The sequence below is a fragment of the Pempheris klunzingeri genome, chromosome 24 (assembly GCF_042242105.1).
Source record: "Pempheris klunzingeri isolate RE-2024b chromosome 24, fPemKlu1.hap1, whole genome shotgun sequence".
Lineage (NCBI taxonomy): Eukaryota > Metazoa > Chordata > Actinopteri > Acropomatiformes > Pempheridae > Pempheris > Pempheris klunzingeri.
This window is the reverse complement of record NC_092035.1, coordinates 14,037,038-14,064,637: the sequence shown is the minus strand read 5'-3', so window position 1 is coordinate 14,064,637 and position 27,600 is coordinate 14,037,038. Positions and strand designations below refer to the sequence as shown.

At 39.7% G+C, this 27,600-nt stretch overlaps 1 protein-coding gene across 1 annotated transcript in view; it reads left to right on the top strand.

The window, feature by feature from the left end:
- The window catches only part of chrm4a (cholinergic receptor, muscarinic 4a), a 39,007-nt gene extending 12,157 nt beyond the window's left edge, over positions 1-26,850 (top strand). The window contains exons 2-7 of the mRNA XM_070855693.1: positions 16,230-16,828; positions 18,437-18,591; positions 18,835-19,036; positions 19,118-19,207; positions 19,738-20,007; positions 26,605-26,850. Of these exons, the coding sequence (XP_070711794.1) occupies positions 16,230-16,828; positions 18,437-18,591; positions 18,835-19,036; positions 19,118-19,207; positions 19,738-20,007; positions 26,605-26,850 (1,562 nt within the window). The remainder of the gene's footprint in view (positions 1-16,229; positions 16,829-18,436; positions 18,592-18,834; positions 19,037-19,117; positions 19,208-19,737; positions 20,008-26,604) is intronic.
- The last annotated feature ends 750 nt before the right edge of the window (positions 26,851-27,600 follow it).

The window sequence follows — 27,600 nt, the reverse complement described above, 5'->3', positions numbered from 1 at the left end:
AGATGAGATGAAATTACAAAAATACAAACATTTTGCACACACAACTGAAGTAAATAAATCCTCCAGCACACTGGATACAGCAAAACATTTTTCTTCTTAAAACAAGATCCTTTCATATTGCAACATTTTTATTCTCATTAATATGACAAAGCAGTCAGTGTTGCAATAATAAGCTTCCTGATAATATGAAGTTGGTGTACCATCATCACAACCAACCTACTGTATGCTGCTGTAATGAGATCAAGTCAAAGCAAAGAGAGGACATTGTAACCAGAGAATATCAGAGGAATTGTGTGTGTGGGTGTGTGTGTGGCTCGAAGTTGCTCAGTAATCTATATTTGTTAGTCTAATAATGTTTTTTAACTTTTTCATATGTTAATGAGCTTTACGGAGCATTACAGTGTGCCATGTAGGCGGCACATAATCCATAGTACCTTCGATTTGCATGTTGCAACGCCCTGGAACTGCACATGCGGTGTAAGAATAGGATGGTTTTTCTTAATGATGGTTAATTTCTTAAAGTCAGCCCAATTTGAAACACCAGTGAGTCGCACCGACCACGTGCAAGTTCAAACGTAGTCACGCTTTCGTTTTCCACGAGCGGAGATGCAGAGGATTACAGCAGGCTTGCAACATGACGCAGTCCAAAACATTTGTTGTTGTTGTTGTTTGGTGGATACCAATAGCTATTTTTGGCTGTAGCATAGCAACATGTTCAAAGACGATTTGACATGGGATGCAACGTAGTGCCTTAAGAATAGTGCTTTTCAGTGATTGGCCAAAGGAAGTGAAAGCTTATGGTTAGTGTGGTCTTCATACAAGAGCAGCAAAGATGAGTCTCATGTTCCTGTGGTGCTACCAAACATGCATACTGTAGTATCACACTAACTACTTTCATCATTGGCAATCATTGATAATATCATTTGGACCCTAATTTAAGAAAGACATCACTTACGGCTGCAGTTACAGAATGAATACCTTACTGGTATTTTCATGGCTCTTTTGGGGATATAGTACCTCAGCACTACTAGACTAAAACCTCTGTGTGCTTCTCTGGAGATTCCCTCGTGTTGCCAAATCTGCATTCCCTCACAGTTGGTACAGCACACACTTTCAGGGATTATGGATGTCAGAACAGTCAAGTGCACCCTTCACACAGAGCTAGTCTAATACTCCCAATGGAATTAGTATTAAGAGCAAAATATTTACATGGTATAGAAAACATGAAATCCATGCAAACATTCGAACAAACACAAATATGAGCTGAGGGGAAATGTTTCTGTCTAGGGGCTCATATTTTGACTGACCAGTGTAGTCTTGCTTTTACACCTCGATGGTTTTGCAGCAAGAAATATTTCATTTGTTAATTAATCAACCTTTGAAAATATTCTAATTATTATTGGTATCTTATCTTAGATATTTTAAATCTGTATTGTTTGCAGTATTTCTTGGCACATTATTATCATCTGTAAATTGAAATGATTGGTATGGGTGTGGGTCACATAACTGGAGTGCATAATGCATGTGCGTCTTTGTGAGAGTGCATGAGAGAAGTGCTCCAGTGCTTGTGATTCCAGCCAGGAAGTCAGTCACAGGAACAGCATAGAGCACCCGGTCAATTTTCAAAATAAAACACCCTGTGCAGACTCACATCAGGGACGATTAAAATAATAACATAATAACATTAATAAGAATAAGAATAGGAAGAGGAAGAGCAGGCCCTGTATGTGAATTATTAGGAGAAAATGATAAGGATCAATGTATTTTTCACTAAAACACAGCCACAAATCTGTGATCCATATTTCACAACTGGACTTTTAACTGTATTAACTTTATCTGTAGGCTGCAGCACAACAAAGTATGAAACACCAACAATAAACATAATTAAAAGAGACAGAAAGAAACAGTTTAACTGCATTAATCAAGGAAAATGACAAAATCAATTAAACCTGAGCAAGTCAACGAAACACTCCCGGTGGATATGAAGCTATATGGGGGATGGAAAAAAGCAGATGGAATCAGGTTGTAATACTCCACAGGTTATCTTTAACATGCTTCTTTTAATTTAAGGCAGTATTCTTTGCAGTCACCCTTGTCTTAACTATTCTTATAATTCTGATGATAAGAGGGGCTAAAGTTGTCTTAATCTCTCACAGTCTCTCTCATTCTCTCTGCTCAGTCTCTGTATTCAGTATAGCCATACATTTTACCCCTGCTAAACTCAGACTTTTAATCATCTGCCTTCTTCCCTCTGCCACAACGGTCAGTCAGCAATAATAAATCAGCTTCACCAGTCATTTCATGAATTTTCACTCCTTCTTCTCATATTTTTGCACCTTCCACATAACACCTTAAAAGCTGAATCTAATGTAAAATACATATTGCACTTTTATGGCACCTGGCAAAGGGCTGGAAATCTTTAAATCAACCTCTTGCTGCACAAACTCTTACTGATTACCGTCATAATCAGGTGAACTATTCTCTTGTTAACTTGTCTGAAGCTGCTCATTTTACTCTGACTTTGCTGTAGCAGTTTGGATGGTGTTATTAGGGCCAATAAACACCAAAACTATGAAAATAAAGCCAAAGTTGTGATAGCTTGTGAGCCGAGGCCTTCTGTGTCATTTGGTTTTATTTATTCTTTTTGCTAAACGTAGCAGTATAATTAATTTGACTTTTTTTATGCTAGCAAATAACATTCTGCTTGAGATCGTTACGGGCGTAGGCACTGTGTGGTCCAGGTCCCGTGAGTTCCCAGGTGTTCCTCACAGTCGGTCACCTCCTGGGTCAGTCTGTCCTCTCAGCGGCGATTGATGCATCTTCCTCCCCTCGGTTGGTGACATCACCACCCAGTCCTTGACTCCCGGGGGCACCAGCTGGGACGTTTTAAAAGACGGTGGAGCTAATGGCCAGGGTGGCTGTGATTTAGTCTGAACGGTCCACCGCTGTGCCCTTTCGGCTCAGTTGTCAGTGCTTTTGTGTAGAAGCCGGCTTGTGATTACTGTGAACTTTCGTTTGCAAGCTTGCGGGCGAATCTTATAGGGTCACTCGTTTTAGTTGGGGACTGGGCAAGGTTTGGTTTTCTTTTGTGTCCATATCAGCGTGCACCATCACATATCACACTCGGTTAAGGGGTGGCTGCCGTATTGTAATCTTGTTTTAATGGAGTGATTTCGTTTCTTCTTCATGTTCAGCATTTTCTGTGATCTGTCGATATTTTATTTAATTTTTTAGGTTTTATTCCCAAAACTCCCCTACTAACCAGCTGCTACGGCTTCTCTTGTTTCATTTCATTTCATTTGTACATTTCTATATTTGTATTTTTTGCACATTTGCATTGTATTTTGTATATTTGTATTTTTATTTCTTCTCAATTTTTTATCTCCTTTTTCCTCGATTCTGATGCAGCTGTTGTGTAATGAGAATTTCCCCCTTGGGGGATAAATAAAGGTGCATCTTATCTTATCTTATTTCTTGTATTATTCATATTGACCACTTGTACAGTAAAAGTGACCCACTGCCTGACACCACGAGCATTTTTATGTTCCTCCCTTTCTCTAGACTACAGGGACGTAACATTGATCTTCATGTAATGGGCTTTGTTCACACCCATGGTCTTTATGGCTTTCTGTACCTTAGGAGGCCTGCAAAGAAAAAAAATCCACAATAGGCCAATAATTAGGAACATGCTGTGGGTTTAGTGTGGGTTTGCTCTGGTCTACGCTACCAGCAAAGAACCAACAGGGACCGCACAGGGGCTCATTTGCTAGAAAACTGCCAGACCAGTTTTCTTCATAAGGACCATTTCGAATTTATTTATTTATTTATTCATTAATTTTTCATGTATTTATTTATTTGTTTGTTTTCATCACATCCCAGGATCCAACAGGTTGTCCCTCCTCCAGCGTTCTGTGTTTCCAGCAGGGAGATGCACAAGGACAGTCACCCCCATTTGCTCATCTCTTCTTTCTCTCAGGGGTAATAAGGAAAAAGCAATAAAAGCATATAGGGAGATGTTAGAGAGCATAAATAATCCAAACACCTCAAATCACATCCAAGGCAAACTACGGCCTCAAACACTCAGTTAAATCAACCTCGCTCTTAGTATGGCTTAAGATGATCCTGAATTAAAAGGTAGCTCAGTATTAATGAGAGCAGGTTTTGGGACATATGTTGTTTCAGCTCCAAAGCTGCGGTAGGAAAATGAGGAATAAACCAGGCTGACATCAACAGTTGTATAATTTAATACAATGTATATTTTAGATGAATATTTCATCTTGTAGTTGTCTGTTGTCTGTTGCCAAGGCTAGAGAGATATAAATGTTGCAACAGAGTGCTGGCTCCAGCCGTGTTGTTGGAATGCTGTTCATGTATACAGTAGTGTGCGAGATGCTGGTGATGAAATCAGTGGTAATGTGCCTCTCATCTGCCTGTGTTGTATATTTAATAGTAGATCGAAGCCAATTCTTCTGTGTGCATGGGTGTGTCCTTGAAATTAAATTGAAATGTCATTTTTACTCTTTTATTTTTTGGGTTTTATCATTATATTTTTGGCAAGAACCATTTTACAGGTAAAAAAGCACAGAAATAATGTTATAAAATGTAAGACAGTCTAAGGAAACTATAAATTAACTACTAGCAGTTGTTTTTAGGAAAGAAACGGTTCTTATGACAACCAGCAGCAGAGGGGGGAAACAAGTTGAACTTTGAGTTGATTTCTATCATTACGGTGGTTATTAACTTTGTGTGTCAGCCATGTTTTCTTCATGAGGGTGTGCGTTTAACTTCCACACAAAATGGACTGCCACCTACTTTAGTTAATAAGGAACTTGACAAATGAGGTTCTGTTATGTTGCCACCTGTGCATTTCAACACAACAGGGCTCTCCAGCCAACATCTATCATGTTTACTGTCATACTGTCGTTCTACCTAAGATATAAACTCATGTTATGGATAGCAGGAAAAGATCGAGCCATCCACATCCAATAAAATTTAAATAAATGAATAAAATCAAAGATAAAATTTCATAATTAAATGTTGAGTACTGTAGCTGTTTAACCTCCCGTCTTCATGCAGACGTCACAATGTGATTGATTGATTGATTGATTGACTTTTCCACAGCAGCAACAGTAAGGTTTACAACAGAAAATATATAAAATCACTCTGTAATATCTCATTGGAAGCTAAGGGTATCTCCGACTGTTGTCGACCTAACAAAAGAGCTAAAACACCCAAATGAAAAACTTCCACAAATCTCTTTTTCACTGGACACAAACTTCATCTTTGCTCGCAACTCAACTTCAGCCATTAATACATATAGTATAAAGAGTGCATCAAAAAAATAAGAATTAAAGAATAGTCTCTTTTATACACTAACATACTATATGCAGTATTTCTTAATGCCATTATAGATCCTGTTTTTAAGTCACTAATGTTTTTAACATAAGCCGTGGGTGGCTGTGGCTCAGTGGTAGAGTGGGTCGTCCCTCAATCAGAAAGTTGGGGGTTCGATCCCCAGCTCCTATGGGTCAACATGTCGAAGTGTCCTTGGGCAAGACACTGAACCCCAACTTGCTCCTGAAGCAGCTTCAGAGTGTGAATGAGTATGAAAGAATAGTCTCCTCCAAATTACATTCCTCTTGTATGATTGATGTGTGAATGGGTGAATGAGGATGTCATGTAAAGCGCTTTGAGTAGTTAAAATAACTAGAAAGGCGCTATACAGACCATTTACATAAAAGTTCAACTTTCAATAACCCTGGCACATCAGCTTGTAAATGAACTGCATTCTCTTTCTGCCTGTTGTCACGGCTGGCTCCCAGGCCACAACCAAGGAGGAGGTGCAAGAGAGGCTTTACTGTCAATAAAGACCATTTTATTATAACATCGAAGAGCATGGGTGGCTGGATGTGAAGAGAGAGGGCTCTGGTTCCACAGGCCGGCCTATATAACCTGGTACACTGGCCAGGTGTGCCAGGGTAGGTGCTTACACGCTCCGCCCAGAGAGAGAGAGAGAGAGAGAGACGACCAAGGCTCTGGGGCCGTAACACTGTTAAATTGGATTGAATGTTAGGCTACACATGTATGAAAGTTACAGCTAGCTGACTGACTCCAGCTCGGTCTTTCACACACACACACACACACACACACACACACACACACACAGAGGAGAGATTAAGATTCATGAAAAGTTTTCTTTTAATGATATCTTAAGTATTTCATATAAAACAACTTCACACTTGACACTGAATTTTCTTGGGTTCACAGCCAGAGAGATGGATAGACACACACACACACACACAAACACACACACACACAGAGACTCCTTCCTTTATAGTTACAGTATGAAATATCTGTTTTCGTGATCTGCCTCCACTCCAGTCCAATGAAGATACATACAAGTTTTACAATACACAACAGCCACTTGTTTTTTCAAGAAATGTCCCGTCTAATTTGGATAATCCACAGAATACACTTTAACCAGTTTTAATGTATGTTAAGCTTAAAATAACCTGAACATATGTTATGTACATTTGAGACATGTAGATGCAAAATATTATATATTAATATATATTAGTATAGTTGCATGTTTTATTCTGCATCATATGCATACCTTCGTTAATCTTGTTTTTCATTTCTTCTGATTCATCTGATTATATAAGTAACTGTGACTTCATGGTATGCGCATGATTGTTATATTCTTTTTAAGTGGAGTGTATACTCCTTGTTTTTAATTCCATTTCAGTTCGCTAGTGTACAATGTGCTTCAGCTCTCTAAATAACAAAGTGATTAGTTTGTTAGTTGTCTGACACAACTAATGGTAATCTATTAGTCAAACTTTAACGCTGTCAGGGAAATATTCCTAATGTTTAAAAAGCACATTTTTCTTGTAGCAGACATGTTTTCAGCTTCTGTCTGAATGCTCCATTTTAGAAGAACAGAACAGTCTGCATGCATCTAGATGTCCTCATGCTAGTGAGGAAAAATAACGAGGTGAATTCAATAGGTTTTCAATGAACAGAGACAGACGGCCTCCTGAAGAGCTTGAGGAGGTCACTTGTTCGTGAAATCCCATAAAGGGGAGCCAAATCCAAACAGTGTGTTTTCACAAACATTTACTAAAAGATTGAGCAGGAGAAAAAGAGAGAAGATGGTCTTCATAGTCATAGTTTGGTGGTCAGCACTGGGGACACAGTTATGTTAAAATGTATGTTGACATTAAAAAGTGTATTTTGTATAATATGGAACCTTTAAATTGTGATGTTGATTGATTGAAAATTCCCCAAATTATTTGAAGTGATTTCCAAAGGAGTTTCCATGGAAAATTATTGCAAGTCACTGTGGAAATTCTTTGCTCATGCCAGCCTAATATCAGGAGGATTATTTTGTCACGCAACAACTGCTCTATAGAGCTGCAGACTAAGATTTAACGAGGCAACTGCAGTTCTCTGAAACTGAAATCCTTGTCAAAAGAGCAGTGTGGCATGTCTTACAGTGGCAGTATGCATGATTCAACCACTGCGGATACATTACATACATGTTTAAACACAGAATCACTCCATTCTCTCACCACATGCTTGTTACTGTTGAACACCAGTGGAGCTGTGTCTGTGTATGAATCATTCAGTCATGTGCTGGTCAGCTACTTATCTCTATGTGATGCAATATGCACTGTATAGTCAATTAATCATGTTGTGGTACTTTTAATGTGTATGCATGCATCATACTGTTGAGTTTAACTTTATTTGCTTGGATTATTTCAAATGACAATCTATTTGGCTGAATGAGAACAGTTTTGTGTTTGTGCTATAAAAGCGTTGCAGATCTTTAACTTTTCCATACAAAAGGTGAAGAACTTTTATATTATTATGCACTGTAGAATACTAAACGACCAAAAGGCATATAAAAATATATGAAATTAATCAGCGACTGATAGAAATTGTCATTTTTCATGCAAAAGTGAGCAAAAAGTCACAGTTTCTCAAATGTGAAAAGTTACTGCATTCACTAGACTGAATCATTTCAAGGTTTTGTTTTTGACAGATTGTAGTGAAGTGGTGTAAGTGGTTAGGTGCTGTCTGAAAGCAATGTGGCCCTGGGTTTGAATCCAGATGGCCAACTTGTCTGGAATTTACATTTTTGTCAGCCCTGAGACCGGTGACAAATCCAGGTGAGCCCTTCCTCACTTTCAATTTGAGCAGTCCTCCTTGCAAAACATGAGTGGGCATGTATAATGGATGCATGAATGGAAGATTAAAATCAATTCCAGAACCACCCTAAACCTGGGATGGGATTTGACTGAGGCGAGATTTCCAGGTGCTCGCTCCTCTGTAAGTAATCAGAAAGTGTGCTGGAAAACTAAACTAAAAGTGTTGTGAATGCAGCAATCCACCAAAGATGAGCACAAAAAGAAACTAGAAACAATTAATTTCATACATTACAGATTACATTTCATACAATCAATCCTCATGCTGTATTGAGACAGCTGTCGTTCAGCCTGGTCTTTGTAATCAGTCTTTTTGCTTTCCTTTTTTTGTCATTGTTTTCTCTTCATCTGTCTGCTTATAGTCACTCTTTTCTTCCAAATTACAGTTTTCAGCAGCATTTATTTAGCTTCTCATTCTTCATTTGTTGTCACTTAGAAATGCAGCCTTTTTACACTGATTGATGGTTTAAAGCCCCTCGTCAGCCAATTAACAGCATTTGATTTATAAGCAAAACAAGTCTCAAGATGATAATTAAGATAATAGAAATTGCTTTTAATAGATTGTCCTCTAAAAACAGAGACCATTCAAACCAATGTCTTATAACTCCGCACTCAAGACCATTTTGATTGTATTTGAATGTGGGTTGGATGAACAACAGAGAGAGAGAGCAGTGGTAAACATCTACACCTCTTCTCTTCATACTTCCTCACTGATGAAGTGTAGTGATGAGCACTGATGTCATTTTGCCCCCCAGTAGTACTGCTTCAGATGAGCCGGACCACATATGGAAGTGGTCAGGCCCACATTATGATGTCAGCAGTTGTAAATGCAATTGGTTTCAGCCTGATCACAATATTAAGAATGCCCTGAAAGGTCACCTCACTCCACCTCAAAGTCTGCCAAAAGCTACATGTAGTAGCAGTAGCTAACTAGTCTTTTCCCACAAAAAGTGGTTTACAAATGAAAGATTTCTCTTAATGGCACTGCTTTCCTCAACTTGGAATGTTTGTTTGCTTGTTTGCCTAAGTAGTATATTAAGATCCACTCCCATTGGAGCACAACTGAGAGACCTGTGGATGGATGTCATTATCCAGATGATGTATCCAGATACAGATCATTCGTAAGGGTTACCACGTCACACACCATGGTGACAAGGGCCCATGCAGGTGTGGTGGCCCGTAGCTCCCACAAACAAACATTTTTGTTCATTAAATGTGTGTGAAAAGATGCTGTTCAGATGTGGCCACTTTGCGGGGAAGTGCTTAACATGTGACCTCCTTCAGCCTGCTGATTATCCCGCCCAGAACTTTTTTTTTTAACATTATAGCATGTAAGCATATTCTAGCAGGACCCCCAAAATTATGAACCTGAAAATGCAATGTGTCTCCTTTAATTTGTTATCTTCTCACTTATGTTACTGAGACACATACAGTGGTGTGAAAAACTGATTTCTTATTTTTTTGTTTGTCGCACCTAAATGTATCAGCTCATCAAACAAATTTAAATATAAGACAAAGATAACACAAGTAATCACAAAATGCAGTTTTTAAATCAAGGTTTTTATTATTAAGGGGAAAAAAAATCCAAACCTACATGGCCCTGTGTGACACCCCCCCCCCCCCCCCCCCCCCCCCCCTGTTAAAACATAACTTAATTGTGGTTTATCACACCTGAGTTCAATTTCTCTAGCCACACCCAGGCCTGATTACTGCCACACCTGTTCTCAATCAAGAAATCCCTTAAATAGGACCTGCCTGACAAAGTGAAGTAGACCAAGAGATCCTCAAAAGCTAGACATCATGCTCCATTTCAGAAAAAGAACATCATACTAACAGTAAAATATGGTGGTGGTGGTGTGATGGTCTGGGGCTGTTTTGCTGCTTCAGGACCTGGAAGACTTGCTGTGATAAATGGAACCATGAATTCTGCTGTCTACCAAAAAGTCCTGAAGGAGAATGTCTGGCCATCTGTTCGTGACCTCAAGCTGAAGCGAACTTGGGTTCTGCAGCAGGACAGTGATCCAAAACACACCAGCAAGTCCACCTCTGAATGGCTGAAGAAAAACAAAATGAAGACTTTGGAGTGGCCTAGTCAAAGTCCTGACCTGAATCCTACTGAGATGCTGTGGCATGACCTTAAAAAGGCGGTTCATGCTCGAAAACCCTCCAATGTGGCTGAATTACAACAATTCTGCAAAGATGAGTGGGCCAAAACTCCTCCACAGCTGTAAAAGACTCTTTGAAAGTTATTGCAAATGCTTGATTGCAGTTGTTGCTGCTAAGGGTGGCTCAACCAGTTATTAGGTTTAGGGGGCAATCACTTTTTCACACAGGGCCATGTAGGTTTGGATTTTGCTTTCCCTTAATAATAAAAACCTTCATTTTAAACCTGCATTATCTTTGACTAATATTTAAATTTGTTTGATGATCTGAAACATTTAAGTGTGACAAACATGCAAAGAAATCAGGAAGGGGGCAAACACTTTTTCACACCACTGTATGGCCAATGGAAGAACAATAATGTCTATGACAGAAGTACACACATTAGACATTAGAAAAGTAAATGCAAGGATTGGATTGAGTGTAGCAGACCTTGAGATGATCATGGACGCTTAGTTATAATTAAAAGTGGAGGTGCATGGTTAGTGACAGGCATTTCACTTTCCAATCCACAATAAACTTGAAAAGTAACCTTAAACCCTAAAATATTAGCCAAATCTTCACGTCTCATAGACAGAGCTATTCACCCATTAGAACACCACCTTACTGAGTTTCTACCAGAAATCCCTCTTCATGCTCAGTGATCGAAAACCAACCACACAGATATTCAGGGTGCAGTATCATAGTTAGTTATCGTATCTTATGTAGTTCTCCAGTGGTTTGTTTGGACCACAGTGGTGCAGCTGTTAGTTCTGACTAAGCCTGAACACTCAGCGCTAATGGGAGGGAGAACTTCCTGTGATTTCTCTTACAGTAAAAGCTGAATTGTTTCTAGTAAACACGTAAAAATGCTGAATACAACCACAGTGTACTTTAGCATTATGTCCTGCCTGCTGCAACCCTTGGCTAAACCAGAGTATCTCAGTAGGTGATAACAGTCTGACAGTCTGATAAGGCTGTGTGGTTGTGGCTACATTTGTGAAAGGCTGACTCCAGATGTCTAGACCTGATTCTCCATGAAATATATATACAAATGGCTTTGGTAAGGACGGGAAGTGTAAGTTTTAATTTACATACTACATATGATACAGTGAGAGAGAACACATTTTAATTCAAACTAGCACAACTGTTGAAAAATAGCAAAGTTGTCTGATCAAAAAGTGGGGGATGGAAAAACATATGTTTGCTTCCAGGTCTGAAATTGCTCAGGCACCAATGTCACTAAACACAACATCCTCCAACCACCCAGCTAGACCATCCATTCACTGTCTATACAGCTTATCTTTAAGGGTTGTTGGGGGGCTGGACGTTGGGTGAGAGTCCTGTTACACCCTGGACTGGTCACCAGTCAATCACCAATTAACCCAACCTGCATGTCTTTGGACTGTGGGAGGAACATGCAAACTCCACACAGAAAGGTTCAAGGCTCAAACCGCAGACGTGGATTTGAAACCGGAACCCTCCCAAAGAAGAGAGCGATGAGAGCCAGGATTAGATGTAAGGCTCCAGTTGCAAGAAAATAACATAAATGAAATACTCAGCAACTGTTCTATCTCAGACTTTTGTGCATCTTTACAGAGACTTGTCTCCATCATTGCATCCTGGATGTAGTATTATAGACCAGTCAGATGACAGGAGACGAATTCTTTGTTTAAATCAATGATGCTTGATTAGTAAAAAATGATTGACAATGTTTCCCAGATGTCCATTTTTTAATGTTAACATGCTGCCACACTATCTGCCTGAAGAATTCACCAATGTTTCTGTTAGTGCTGTTTTGTCCCCAGACACAAATTCAAGAATTGTTTTAGGCCACATGACAAGGGAATGGCATTTTTACTGTAGCTAGCGATTTTTATCAACAGACCTCAGAAGTGTTACCTAAATGTCCACACCCCCAACTGGTGAGGCAACACTCTGGATTATATTTACAGTTATATTACTGGCAGCTACAAAACCCTCCTCAGACCCCATTTGGTCAATCAGACTTTCCTGCTTCTCCTTCCTACTTACTCCCAGCTGATTAAAAAGATTAGACCATATATTATATAATATATTATACAACAGCAAACGTGTTGATGACATGGTGATCACAAAGACAATCAAATCATTCCCCGACCAGAAAGCCGGAATGAATTGAGAGGCGAGGGCCATATCCAGAACCAAAAAAAGCTGCCCTTCAGTTGGGTGAGGAACTATACAGCATTGCCAGAACGGAACGGACAGCTGGCATGAACGAGGCATAGCAAATACATTAGCAGTGACTGGAGAGAGAGCTCAACATCAACACCAAACATCTGTGTCAGGCAATTCAGAACATCACAAGCAACAAAAGCTGGAGTGCCCCCATCATGTGAGAGGCCTCGTCACCAGATGGGCTTAACATTTACTATGCTCACTTTGATCACCTCAACAAAGAGTCGGCTCTCAGGTTGGCATGTCACAAGAGAGCCAGTTACTGTCAGTACCTATGGTGGATGTAAGAAAATCCCTGATGAGAGCCACTTCAAGACAGCATCTGTCAGGGAAGTCTTCGGATGTGGGTACCTCTGAGGAAAACCTTGCTTGAGACCTTGATATCTTACACAGCAATGCTTATTGATGCAGTCTATGGCATGTCAAAAATCACTGTATGCCCAAATGTGGTCATTCTAAATGTATCCCAAATATGAGAAGTAATCTATTTGCTCTCTGAAATCTAATCAAGGAACTATGACCGTTCGCGGCATTCATGGCTCTAGGCGTGGCTCTAGTATAGCCAGGATATCACTTCACACCACCAGCTTGGCAGATCTCAATCTAATACAGTTGCTTTGTAATTACAATTACAATTGTTAACCTTATCCCTTATGTCTCTTATCTCTTACGTTCTCGTCATGAGGATAAAGGACAATAAGGGTGCAGTGTTCACACAGGTAGGCAGGTACATAGGCAAACAGGCAGGCCAGCTGTTCAGTCATTTAACTCTGTCCGAATTCAGTCCAAATGAAATGATCGGACATGCTTTTTACAGTCCCGTGAAAGCCACAGACACCAAACTTCTTTCCTTTTTTTGTCAAACTATTTCATTTATTGATTCTGTTGGGCAGAATTTCAACCAAGATGAGAAGAAGTGCTTCTAAGATGAGTTACAGACTCTGTGTTTAACTCTTGAGTGCCCAGTTCCCCACCAGTTGTCCTCACACTACCACCATTGACTGCTATTACTCCTCATCTTACTCTGTATATCTGTTTTTGAGAATCTCCACATGAGTTGGTGGCCGTGGCTCAGAGGCAGAGTGGGTACACCACACTGAATCCCAAATTGCTACACTTGTGTGTGCATGATTAGTTTTCTCCTGATGGCAGGGTTGGATACCTTCTATCAGTGTGTGATTGGGTGAATGTGAATGCAGTCTGAAAGCGTTTTGCATGGTGGAAAAGTTCAGGGGGAATGTCAGCCTCCACACGGCTCTTTAAAAGGCAGTTTAAAATCTGAAAATCAGCCCTGTCCCATGTCAAACCAAAAACTTTAGGAAAGTCCCAGAATGCTCATCAGTATATTAAAAAAAGATGGTTAAAGCTTGAACATTATTGGACTTCTGCTTTAATGCTTAAAAATAGAATATCCTATTCATATGCCATCACCTGGTTTGTTGAATCTGCAGCATTAATTTCTGTCTGCACTTAATATGTCCACTGCATTTTATCAGAGCCAGCCAGTCTCTCTTTCTTAAATGAGTTTGAATATCAGAGTGACTGTGTTGACTCAGCATCTTGTTGAAAGAACAATACTTGCATATCTAAACCCTGTCCTTAATTGAATTCACAGCAGAGATTGGTTAGGAGGTTATTCATTCATTTTCAATATGCATGGAGCTTTGAAGTAGTGCCTGCAATACACACACACCAGAATATGTTTGATTACCATTCTGACTTGATGTATTAGAAAGGTCTGAGCATTTAATTTCAGCTATAGGTATATAATATTCTTGTCTATACCGAGTCAGATGTGTTGTGATTAGCTGTGTAATGATTTATGAGATGCATGATTAATAGACTTAATACATTCTCATTAAGATTTTATTTTTCATTTCTGCTACTCTCTGTTAATGACTTAATACATACATATTTTTATTGATAGTTTTTACTAATATAACCACTAAGTTTTCTCACAATCATTTGATATAATTAACAGACCGATCCACGATGAAAATGATCATCAGTTGCAGTCATTATACGAAACATTTCAAAATGAGCTCCACCTATACAGCTACAACAGTAAAATCCTGCATGTGTAATAATGATAAAATGAATTAAAATGTCTTTTAACAAAACATAGTCTGAGTTGAGTGCTTTTAGTTTCAATTATTCTTCAGTTCAAAAAGTGCATTTTCCTGATTATAATATACTTTTACTGTTACTTAAGTAACATTTTCAATGCAGTACTTTCACTGACTTTTTTATTTCATTCTATTCTTCAATTTACTTATAATACATTAACACAGTTGTGTTAGTAAGTAAAGGATCTTAATATTTACATATTATACTTTTTTAATCAAGTAACATAATTAAACTCTATGATGACAGAAAGGACAAAAAGACCTGACACACATAGATATAATCAACAGGTACAATACAACGTTAACCCATTCTCTCTAACAAATAGTCCATTTTGTCCACCAGGATATAGACCTCTGATATGATATAGGAGGGGAACAATCTGATCGGATAAAATCAAGAAGCAATCAGACACAAAGTGGAAAATAACAAGCCATTATTTGAAAGTAGAGGTGGAGGATCTTTAATGATTGTACAACCAGAAAGGATGGCTACTGTTTGTGAATCCACGGTTTAATGTAAATAACGATGAACTAATCAGATTCAAGTAACAGTAGCAGAGAAACAAAGAGTGTGAAATATGTGTTCTAGTGCACATAAAGCAAAGTCAGAAACATTTTGTGTACAGAATCTCTAAGGAAAAAAGCTTCTCTGCTGAGTGAGAGGGCTGAGCTGAAGCTCATATTATACCAAGCTGAAATCATCAGCACAAATAAGCTACATGACTCATGATTAGGAACTTCAGTCAGGCTTATCCAGTGGTATAAACACCAGCCCTCTGATAGTCCTCTGATGTCCAGGCAATGAGAGAAAAGCAGTGCCATTTTCCATATTATTATTATTATTATTATTATTATTTGCAGTAACTTGAAGTACATTTGTATTGTACCTGAATCTCTGCTATTAAGGTTACCATGCCCTTGTTCTTAATTTCATCCTACTGCTTACATTGGTCACTGCACTACATGCATATTGGAACTGTTTGCTAATGAATGTGGACGTGCTTCTGCTCCTTAACATTAAAAGCAATGCACAGCTCAAGTGTGTAGAGTTGGGTGTATACAGGAAACTACAATTCGTAATTCTTTTATTATTACACTGCTACACTAATTAATTTATCTTCTGTTGCATGTTCTACTTCTTGCGCTCTCTTATGTCAATCACTGCCTTCAATCCATGCCATTTTCCCTCTACTGGTGAATTAGAGTATCATAGCATAAGATAAAGAGTCACAAATGTTCATTTGAATAGAATTTTTATAATTTATCACTTAAATTTAGCAGAGATTATAGCCAAGAAATGTAAACTTTTCATACTCACAGATCACTTCTCCTACACCTCCTCCTATACTTTTGCTAACCTATCTACTGTAGGACATCAGTAAATGACTCCTCTTGCCTCCTCCCCTAGAAGAAAACAAGAACCCTTTTAAGTTATATGGACATTTTCAGTAAATTGTAATTAAATCACAGGACATCGGCCATAATGATGATGCCATGATTCCCTTTGTCTGACTTCTTACATTCCTCTTTCTTCCTTCAGGCTCACTGGTCAACCAATCAGCTGATGGACTCTCCAACACCTCATGCAACATGTCCACCAACGATACAACATCTTGCTCTCCTTTGGACGATGAAATGGGGGCAGGAAGTCCCTATAAAGCTCTGGAGATGTTTTTTATTGCCTTGGTTACGGGATCTCTGAGCTTTGTGACTGTCACAGGAAATATTTTAGTCATGCTGTCCATCAAAGTAAATCGGCACCTACAAACTGTCAATAACTATTTCTTATTTTCATTAGCATGTGCTGACTTGATCATCGGTGTTTTCAGCATGAATTTGTACACAGTATATATCATTGTCGGCTACTGGCCGCTTGGGCCAGTGGTCTGTGACTTGTGGCTAGCTTTAGATTATGTCGTCTCGAACGCCTCGGTGATGAATTTATTGATCATCAGCTTTGATCGCTATTTCTGTGTGACCAAACCGCTGACGTACCCTGCAAGGAGAACAACCAAGATGGCAGGGTTAATGATCGCAGCGGCATGGATCATGTCATTCATCTTGTGGGCTCCTGCTATCTTGTTCTGGCAATTCATCGTTGGACAGCGAACGGTGCCACCTGGAGAGTGTTATATTCAGGTACAGTCCGTGAAACTTAAATGATCCTTTAGGCAAATAAGCAGGTAATGTCCTCCTTGATCTTTCTCTTGGCATCCACTGAACTCTGGTCCATCACTGCTACTACCGACGAGGCTAACTTCATTAGTACTGACAGACACGCACGAAGGTGTTCACTAGAAATATAGTATCAGAATCAGAATCAGAATTCCTTTAATAATCCCCAGGGGGAAATTGCTTTTGTTACACACAGCTCCAAAAGAATAAGAGTAAACTTCAAACACAAAAGTAAAAATATAAATATATAAAAGTATGTTTTAAAAATTATGTATTAAAACTTATTATTACAAATTATTACACAGAGGTAAATTATTGCACCAAGTGAGTCCAGAGTCCAGGGTCCTCTCCTCTCTGGTGAAACAGTTCATGTACTGTGTGAAGTATAAGTGTAAGTATATATAAGATATGAACTTAAAAATTATTAAAACTTGCTACAGCAAAAAGAAACAATCAAAATCAACCTTCTGCGTTATTCTTTTACCTCTATTTTCAAATTGTGATTAGAACAACGTAAAATTTATATAAAGTAATTATAACTAATAATGAAAAAATAGACTTCAATAATCAGTTCCTCATCAGTAAAAACATCATCAAACCCACAAGCATTATGGTCTATTGGATACCACTGTCATCACCGCTCACACAGCCAGGTGAGGGATAATGTACCGTGAGTCATGAACCCCTACTGGATGATGCAGCAAGTCTGCTAGACTGCAGAACTGACCAACCAATGAGGCTTTCCACTATTACATTACCCACAACTTACAGGTCGCAGTCAAGGGTCTCTCTGGATGCTGTGAGTGATCTTGGTCTGATGGTATTTCGTTTCTGGTGTTCATTCGGTTTCTAATTTCAAGAATAAGCTTTTATGTGGAAGCCCTGACAAAATGTTATTGTTAAGGTATTTAGATTGATAGAGTTACATTATTTTGTGTAAAGTTTTTTGGAAAATTGTCTTCAGGGTGTCCAAGTACAGCAAAAGTACAAACACCACACATAACGTGGAGCACAATTAAAAACATATAGAATATGCTATTTACAATTACAATAGCGCAGATTGGCAGGATATACTCACTTTATTTCAAAGATTCAAAGTTTCTTTTGTGACTTGCCAATCACCTTCCCTGCAATGTTAACAATTTTGGAGAGCTTGTTTGTGTGCCATACAATGCTGTTATGTTAAACCATGAAATGTTTTAAACTTGGCTTCTGCATGGCACTTCACGTATATGTTGGCTTAAGCCAAAGTTCCTCAGCTTCCTGGTTAAAAACAGTTGCTGATTTGCACTTGTCAAAATGCGTTCTCAGTAGGAGTTGGGGTCGGGTCAGTGATTGGGAGCAAGTACTTCAAAAGTCCTAGTTAATATGTATAGATATGTACATGATATAACACCTTTAATGTGAGGCACCACCACTAACTCTATGATTAAAACATATGATCTAACATATGTTGCCTTGGATTTGCAATAGATCATACAAGTGTACCTAACAAACTGGTTACTCAGTGCATATAGAAAATGTATATGTTTAAACATTCTCTGGGTTTCTTATTTCTTTCTTTTTCTACAGTTCCTTTCTAACCCCGCAGTAACATTTGGGACAGCCATAGCAGCATTTTATCTCCCTGTCGTTATTATGACAGTCCTGTACATCCACATTTCCCTGGCCTCCAGGAGCAGGGTCTCCAAACACAAACCAGAGAAGAAAGAGAAGAAGGGAATAAAGTAAGAGCACCAAAGCGATGAATAAATTGTGTTATACATGTTACTAATAAATGAATGAGACAAAAACAACAAATGACAAAATAGAAATCATGATGCACAAGCCTTTTCTTAATTTAGCCACTTGCATGCATGCATAGTAATATCCACTTGTGGATTTCACATTTTTTACACCAAAGCACAGTCTGTAATGAAAAATGAAAATGAAAATGGTGTTCTTTAATGTTCTGGGTGGTTTTTTTCCAGAACACCGAGTTTGATAAAGAGTCACCTGTTGAAGCAAAACAATAACAATGAGACCAGTCCTCAGGCAAGCCCCCGCTCCACCCCGAAACTCAGTCTGGACTCAACTACCACCGCGCTGGAGGCTGTGAAGAATGGCAGAGCAGAAGAACCAAAACCAGCTCAGCCACCGCCTCCAGCACAGCCCAGTCCAGGACTCGCACAGGTACTGACTCATTGCTTAATATGGCCAACACATTTTGCTCAGACAAAGGCTCATAGTTTGTTTGTCTATCTATCTATTTAGGAGGAAAAAGAGAGCTCCAACGATTCGTCCACAGCTTTTATCCCCCCCACAGAACCAAAGGACAATACCAATAACAAAGTGATATCTGAGGTTTGTGTTTCTTCTTTTTTTCCTTTTCTGTTGTTGCCGTATGCTTCAATATTCAGATCGCCAAAAGCTATTGGAGGGAATTTATATTTTGTTTAAATTCACAGTTGAGAAAAACCTCTCAATGTAGCTCCACCCTAAAGTCTATCCTGCTTTATTGTATTCTAAATGAGACCGTGATTTACTAAACACACACGCTGTGTTGAAAAGAGTTGAAGCTAGGGACTGAGACCGTAAACTCATTAGGAAAATATTTACTGATGTAATAAATCAAGTGAGAAGCAGCACAGTCACCCCCCCTGTGGGCCATTAGAAAGATTTAAGGTTTAAGGCACCTCCGCATTGGCTTCACTTTTTCACGCTACAGCCACTTCTTTAACACAGTCTGTGTTTAGTGCTCTTTCTAGCACTTTATCTGTTTTCATTGAATTTAAATCTTTTACTTGCCTGACTTCATGCTTCTTCCTGCACCCTACAACAGGTCACAGGTGGCTTTACGAGTTCCTAACAAAACTTGCTTGGGTTTGTTTCAGGCTGCAACAAATCCCAATCCAGTTGCTATGACAACAGCCAACCCTGCCGAGCTCAAGAACAATCCATCCTCGAGGTGGTCCAAGATAAAGATTGTAACAAAGCAGGCCGGGGACGAGTGCATCACGGCTATAGAGATTGTCCCCCCTGTAGAGGGAGCTGAGAGGCATTCAATCCCGATCAGCCGTCCTAGGACTGTGGCGAGAAAGTTTGCGAGCATTGCTAGAAGCCAAGTGAAGAGAAAAAGACAAATGGCTGCCAGAGAAAAGAAAGTATGTCATAATTCACTGCACATACATGAAGCATGAGTGGATAAACATTATAAAATGTACTGATGCATGGTTGTGCATCACTTGAAATGGTAGTGTTTTTTTGCTCTCAATCAATCAATCAATCAGTCTTTATTTATATAGCGCCAATTCACAACAGCGTTATCTCAAGACGCTTTGAAGAGCAGGTCTAGACCAAACTCTTTAATTAGAGAGAGACCCAACGATTCATGAATTCAAAATTAAGGATTCAAGAATCCCCACATGAGCAGCATCAGATATTATATTATATTGAGCAACAGTGGCAAGGAAAAACTCCCCTTTAACGGGAAGAAACCTCGAACAGACCCAGGCTCAATGTGGGCGGCTTCTGTAAGGGTTCGCGTTGGGTGGAGGTTGGACAGAGAGAGAGAGAGACAGAGACAGAGAGGGAGAGAGAGACAACACAAACAGCAACCAACATACTAGCAGTGACTATAGCACTAACAATAGGAATGTGACTAAAAGATTAGCAGTATGATATAATTGAAAAACATGACGAGTGGCCGACGATCCGCAGCAGTGATTCATGAAGCAGAGAACCACATCAGCAGGACCAGGACCAGGACCAGGATCCACAGGAACCTGAGAGATGAGAAAGCACAGAAAGGCTCCGGATAGCAAGTTAGAGGCAGACATTTGGCTGACATGGGACATAATGATGGAGAGGAAGAGGAGGAGAGAGAATAGAGAGGAGCTCAGTGCACCATAGGAGTCCCCCGGCAGTCTGAGCCTATAGCAGCATAACTAGGGGCTAAGGCCTGATCCAGCCCTTAACTATATGCCTTGTCAAAAAGGAAGGTTTTTAGTCTACTCTTAAATGTAGAGAGGGTGTCTGCCCCCCGAACCCAAACTGGAAGGAGGTTCCACAGGAGAGGAGCCTGATAGCTGAAGGCTCTGCCTCCTGCACTACTTTTGGAGACTTTGGGAACCACCAGTAGGCCTGCATTCTGGGAGCGCAGTGCTCTAGTGGGGTAGTACGGTACTATAAGCTCTTTAAGATATGATGGGGCCTGACCCTTAAGAGCCTTGTAAGTGAGGAGAAGGATTTTAAACTCTATTCTAGATTTTACTGGAAGCCAGTGAAGAGAAGCCAGTACAGGAGAAATGTGGTCTCTTCTTTTAGTTCTCGTCAGAACACGAGCAGCAGCATTCTGGACCAGCTGGAGAGTCCTTAACGATTTATTGGGGCAGCCTGATAATAATGAGTTACAATAGTCCAACCTAGAAGTGACAAATGCGTGTACTAATTTTTCTGCATCATCTGTGGATATGATGGGCCTGATTTTAGCAATATTACGTAGATGGAAAAGGGTTAGGTTCTAGAAATCTGTTTAATGTGGGAGTTAAAGGACAAATCTTGATCAAATAAGACTCCCAGATTCCTCACAGTGGAGCTGGAGGCCAGAGTAATGTCATCCAGAGCAGTTATGTTGGTAGAAAAGGTGTCTCTGAGGTGTCTGGGGCCAAGCAGAATAACTTCAGTTTTATCTGAATTTAGCAGCAGAAAGTTGCTGCTCATCTCGAGGCAGATTTGAAGTTTAGCCAACTGATTGGATTCATCTGGCTTTATTGATAAATATAATTGTGTATTATCTGCATAACAGTGGAAATTAATGGAGTGCTTCCTGATAATATTACCAAGAGGAAGCATATATAAGATAAAAAGTATTGGTCCAAGCACTGAACCTTGTGGAACTCCATGTCTAACTTTAGTGTGGACAGAGGATTCGTTGTTAACATGTACAAACTGAAATTGATCTAATAAATAGGACTTAAACCAGCTTAATGCAGTTCCTTTTATACCAATGAACTGTTCCAGTCTCTGTAACAGGATGTGATGGTCAATGGTGTCGAAAGCAGCATTCAGGTCTAACAAGACCAGTACAGAGAGAAGTCCTCTGTCTGATGCCATAAAGAGGTCATTTGTAACTTTCATCAGTGCTGTCTCTGTGCTATGGTTCGCTCTAAAACCTGACTGAAAATCCTCAAATAGACTATTAGAGTTTAGAAAATTACACAGCTCATTAGCTACGACTTTCTCCAGGATAGGATCCAGAGAAAGGGAAGGTTGGATATAGGTCTATAGTTAGCTAATACACCTGAATCAAGAGTAGGCTTTTTCAGGAGAGGTTTAATTACTGCTACTTTAAAGGACTGTGGTACGTAGCCTATTAGTAAAGACTGATTTGTCATATCCAGTAAGGACGTGTTAATTAGGGACAGGACCTCCTTAAGTAGTCCAGTAGGAATGGGGTCTAGGAGACATGTTGAGGAGATTATTGAGGCCAATTCAGCAAGATCAATTGGAGAAAAACAGTCCAAATACACATCAGGTGTAACAGCTGTTTCTATGGTTCCTAGGTTTGAAGTTGGACCAGACCCTGTTGAGGGCAGGAGGTGATGAATTTTGTCTCTAATAGTTAGAATTTTATCATTAAAGAAGCTCATGAAGTCGTTACTGCTGAGCTCTAAGGGAACACAAGGATCAATAGAGTTCTGGCTCCTTGTCAGCCTAGCTATTGTGCTAAAAAGAAATCTAGGGTTGCTTTTATTTTCTTCTATTAATGAGGAGTAGTAGGCTGCTCTGGCATTACAGAGGGCCTTTCTATAGGTTTTAAGACTATCTTGCCAGATTAAACGGGATTCTTCCAATTTGGTGGCCCGCCATGTCCTTTCTAGCTTTCGTGAAAGTTGCTTAAGCTCACGTGTCTGGGAGTTATACCAGGGAGCTTGTCTCTTTTCTTTAATTCTCTTGTTTTTAGATGGGGTGATAGAGTCTAGTGTCATTCGCAGTGAACCTGCAGCACTATCGACCAGATAATCAATTTGGGAGGGGCTAAGATTAGCATGGGGGTCATCCCCAGCACAGGGACACACAGGCTGAAATACTGAAGGAATCACCTCCTTAAATTTGGCAATAGCGCTATCAGATAAGGATCTAGTGAGGACCTCTCTGTCATATAGGCCATAGTCCAGTAGCAAGAAATCAAATGTTAACAGGTAATGGTCTGATAAAATAGAGTTATGTGGAAAGACTGTTAACTGTTCAATTTCAACACCATAAGCCAAAACAAGGTCAAGAGTGTGGTAAAAACAGTGAGTTGGTTCATTTACACTCTGGGAGAAGCCAATTGAGTCCAAAAGTGAGACAAAGGCAGTGCTGAGACTATCATTTTCATTATCCACATGAATATTAAAGTCACCTACTATAATCACTTTGTCCACACTAAGGACTAAATCTGATAAAAACTCTGAAAACTCAGTTAAGAATTCAGATTATGGACCAGGAGGGTGGTACACTGTGACAACCAACACTGGTTTTAGAGTTTTCCAGGTTGGGTGTGAAAAACTAAGCACAAGGCTTTCAAAGGAGTTATAATTAAGTTTGGGTCTAGGTTGGACTATTAAACTAGAGTTAAAGATTGCTGCAACTCCATCTCCACGTCCAGAATCTCTGGGAATGTGAGTATTAGTATGACTGGGAGGAGTGGCCTCATTAAGGCTAACATATTCCTCAGGACGTAGCCAGGTTTCAGTCAGACACAATAAATCAATACAGTGGTCAGATATCAGATCATTTACTATAACAGCTTTGGATGGCAAAGATCTGATGTTTAAAAGTCCACATTTCACTCTCCTGTCCTGTTTCATAGTGCCAATGGTGGTTTATGCTGAACTCCTCTCTTGTTGGACTTAATAGATCTAAATGATCTGAGTGGTTGGGGGACAGACACAGTCTCTATGGGATGTTGGGTGGGTGAATGTTCTAATGGAGGAGCAGAGAACTGTGTAAGACTGCAGCTCTGCCTCCTGGTCTCGACTCTGGATTGTCAAGTTTTAGGATTTATAAACTTCGCCATATTTCTAGATAAGAGCGCAGCTCTGTCCAAAGTGGGATGGATGCCGTCTCTTCTGGATGCTCTGAAATCACTCTCAGGATTAAATGTTCATAGTTTGCAGTGCATGTTTGGAACGCATTGGTTCTTCCAGTTGAAATAACATGGTAAATTACACTTATGTAATTTTCATTGACCCTTAAACATAAGTCTGGAATCATATGTTGCTGGTGTACAGCCAAGTCCACCACTGCGTGAAAGCTATAGAGCAGCTGTTTTCAAAGATAAGTTGCTTTTGTGCTGCGGTCTCTTCACTTAATTACTGTTCAGAATGACACATGGCATTTGGAAATATTCCTCTGAGCTTTTAAAGTAACAGTGCATGTATTTGAAAGGTTTTCGATACACCATTAAGGACATTAATATTGCATTTAACAACTATTTGCGATGTAAAGACACAGTGAAGCAGTAGTGATCTGAGCAGGGAATGACACCGCGCTCCCTCTTTGTGTGTTGTTAATCCAAGCTTTGTTTGAACCCTTTCGGTGAGCAAACCCGAGCTGGAAAACAAGTCAGAGCTGCTGCCGTGAGACATAATCATTTAAGCTATTGAGCTAACACAGCAGCGCAAAAGCTAATCGAGGTTGTCAGTCAGTGGTTGTGTACAGAATTGAATGAGATCGAATGAGAGACACAGCCGCGGAGCCACAGCAGCAGCAGCTGGGGGTGGGGGAGGGTCGGTGTGCAGCTATTTTGTTCCAAGATGCTGAGGATTTGAAATCAGTTACGTATTTCTAGTTGTCTCAGAATGCACACAGATACATTGTTACATCTCTCAGTTTTAAATATGACCCTGTTTTAAGTTCAAGATACTGACACACACTGTCCCTAGCCATGCAATACATTTGTTAATCACAAAGCATAACTGTTGCCAATGACAGAATAAAAATGGATGACATTATAGCTTATTGTTCAGTCAGCAGTCAGGGCTTTCTGCCCTCTGCCTTAGGGGTACCTCTTAGTGGAGGTCAGCTTAAAGAAGTAAAGATAAGACTTTATCATTATCTTTCTGAAGGCTCCTGTCTATCTCAAGCGCAGCTATAAGCAAAAGTTAAAATTCTACATAATGTACACTTGATGTTCAGCTCAGGCTGTGACTGATCTCAGTACTTAGCATGAGCTTAAGTTCTTTCTGTTATTTCCCTGTCTCCCTTCCCTCTTTGTCTGTTCATACTTTATGAAGCAGGTTCACAGAACCCCAGGATAAGTGCGGATTTCTCCTCACTTCAGTGGGTTCCTCTCCGGGATAATTTGAGCCTTACTGCATCTCTCCACGGACTTCACATAGAGTCTGAACACACTTTGAGGCTGTGTTCAGACCGCACTGACCTCACAGACATATATGAAATTACCTCAAAGTCTTAAGAAACTCTTCAGACCAAAAGTCAAATCTGACTTATTTTCAGTTACAATTATAAACTAACTTACATAACACACCTCTCATTCATACATATACATACATGCTATAACTTCATTTACATATTTACACAACTAATGCATTTTACCTAAATCATGTTATTCTCCTAAACCTTTTGTTTTAGGGGCTTAAACCTAACCAAACTGCGATGATTTACCAATATTAACCACGTTACTTATTACAATAACTACAAAAGTCTGGTGCACTGGTACTTTCCAGTGGTCATATATAACATATGGTTTTCATGGTGCAGGCATGTAATTCTAACACCACCAAGTAATGTGTTGTTGAGAAGTTGTGGTCATGTCACATATTTCTGTGAGATAAGTACACAACAATAAAGGATAGCCCCCACATCTGATATACCTTGGATCTTCTACTCTAATCTAGGATCCTTTTTTTTAATCATTTTGAATGGGCAGTCCGTGGGAAGAGTAAAAGAGGCAGCGTAAACTAATCACACGATGATTTAGCTTCTTGTTAGCTTTTATTTAATTTATCTGCATCCATATGCAGATATCTGTGTATAAAGATTAACCAACATATCTAACAGAGGAAAGAGGGACTCTTAGCCCAGATATCCATGTAACGGATATAAATCCAATCTGGTCTTTTTTTATTTCAGAAATCAGTTGACAAAACTAACCATTTCCTTCTATTGTGAGCTGCAACCTGCTGGATGCTGAGATTATAACACGAGGTGGACAGCAGCAGGATGTTGTGCACAAAGTATTTAGGTGGTGTTGCATCATGTTGTCAAAAATTCAACCAACAACTGCTCATAGTCTGAAATCTTTACCTCAGGCTGTGGCTCCAAGGCAGCACAGGTCGCCCGCCGATGAAAAGAACAGCAACTTGATTCTTGGCTCTATTATTTGGTGGTAAAGCGTTTTGAGACTAGTTTTTATTCTAATCTTAACACACACACACACACACACACACACACACACGTCTATATATACCTATACACAGGTAAATACTTCAGATTTAGTCTTTCAGGTCTGCATGTAGTTTTCATTTTTTTCAACAACAATAACACATTTTCTGACTGCAAAAACACAGACACAGTTTTCACTCTTGTGGATTGTGCATTATCTCAAACTATCAAACTATTTTTAATTCCCAGCAAACAGATTTTCATACCACAGTGAAATGAAAGACATGGCTTTGTAGAGAATATACTGTTTTTTTGATGCTCCTGTTCTCTCGTTCACTCTTCCTCTCTTTTCTTCACATTCTCGATAGGTGACCAAGACTATCTTTGCCATCCTGCTGGCTTTCATCATCACATGGACGCCGTATAACGTCATGGTGTTGATCTCAACCTTCTGCCAGTCTTGTGTCCCTGACACTGTGTGGGCAATTGGCTACTGGCTGTGCTATGTCAACTCTACCATCAACCCAGCTTGTTATGCACTGTGCAACGCCACATTCAAGAAGACATTCAAGAACCTGCTCCTTTGCCAGTATAAAAATATAGGTACAAGATGAGATGGAAGGAGATGACTGAGGGTGGGGAAGGGGTAAGCCGCTGCGACAATGGGGGACAGAGTAAGGGAGTAAATATTATAGAAGGGTCAGCGACAGAGGGCCGAAGGAGCTGGAGAAGAGAGACGGATGGCAGAATTTTGGTAAAGGATTCCTTCTGAAGAGAAGAGACACCTGCAGGGGATGAGCAACTGAATACCAGTCATCTCTACTGACACATAAACTCAGAGCGAAATGCGAACGTAAATCTGGGCTTCCTTAACCTGCCCAGCTTCCCCTAAGATGGAAAAAAAAATCACAAACACAGTGGAAAACGTGGTTTCACAGACACAGGGAAAGTAACTGCACTGTTGGAACTACAACTGAGGTGAGCAGAGAAAGTTGGTACCGAATGTATAGAGGGTGGAGAAAATGGAGAAATGATATGATGATGATTGATTAATGGAGAGATATATTTGAATGATAATGACAGTGTGTAACACTGAGGGACAACACTGCAAGCATGCATGTCTGAGGAAGTAGTGTTGCTGGGTTGCAGGATGGATGGATGGATGGTAGACTGGAGCTGTGGAAAAAGGGATCTAATTCCTGTTATCTGTTAGGATATGATATGATGGACAGAAACAAGTGCTGTATGATTATGTTCTCATGGTAAACACTAACAAATTTTAGGGGAAGGATAAACGCGTGTCTATCTGTTCTCAGGGTAGATCTGACTGTATTTTCTTATCACTGCTCTAAATACTCAGGTTG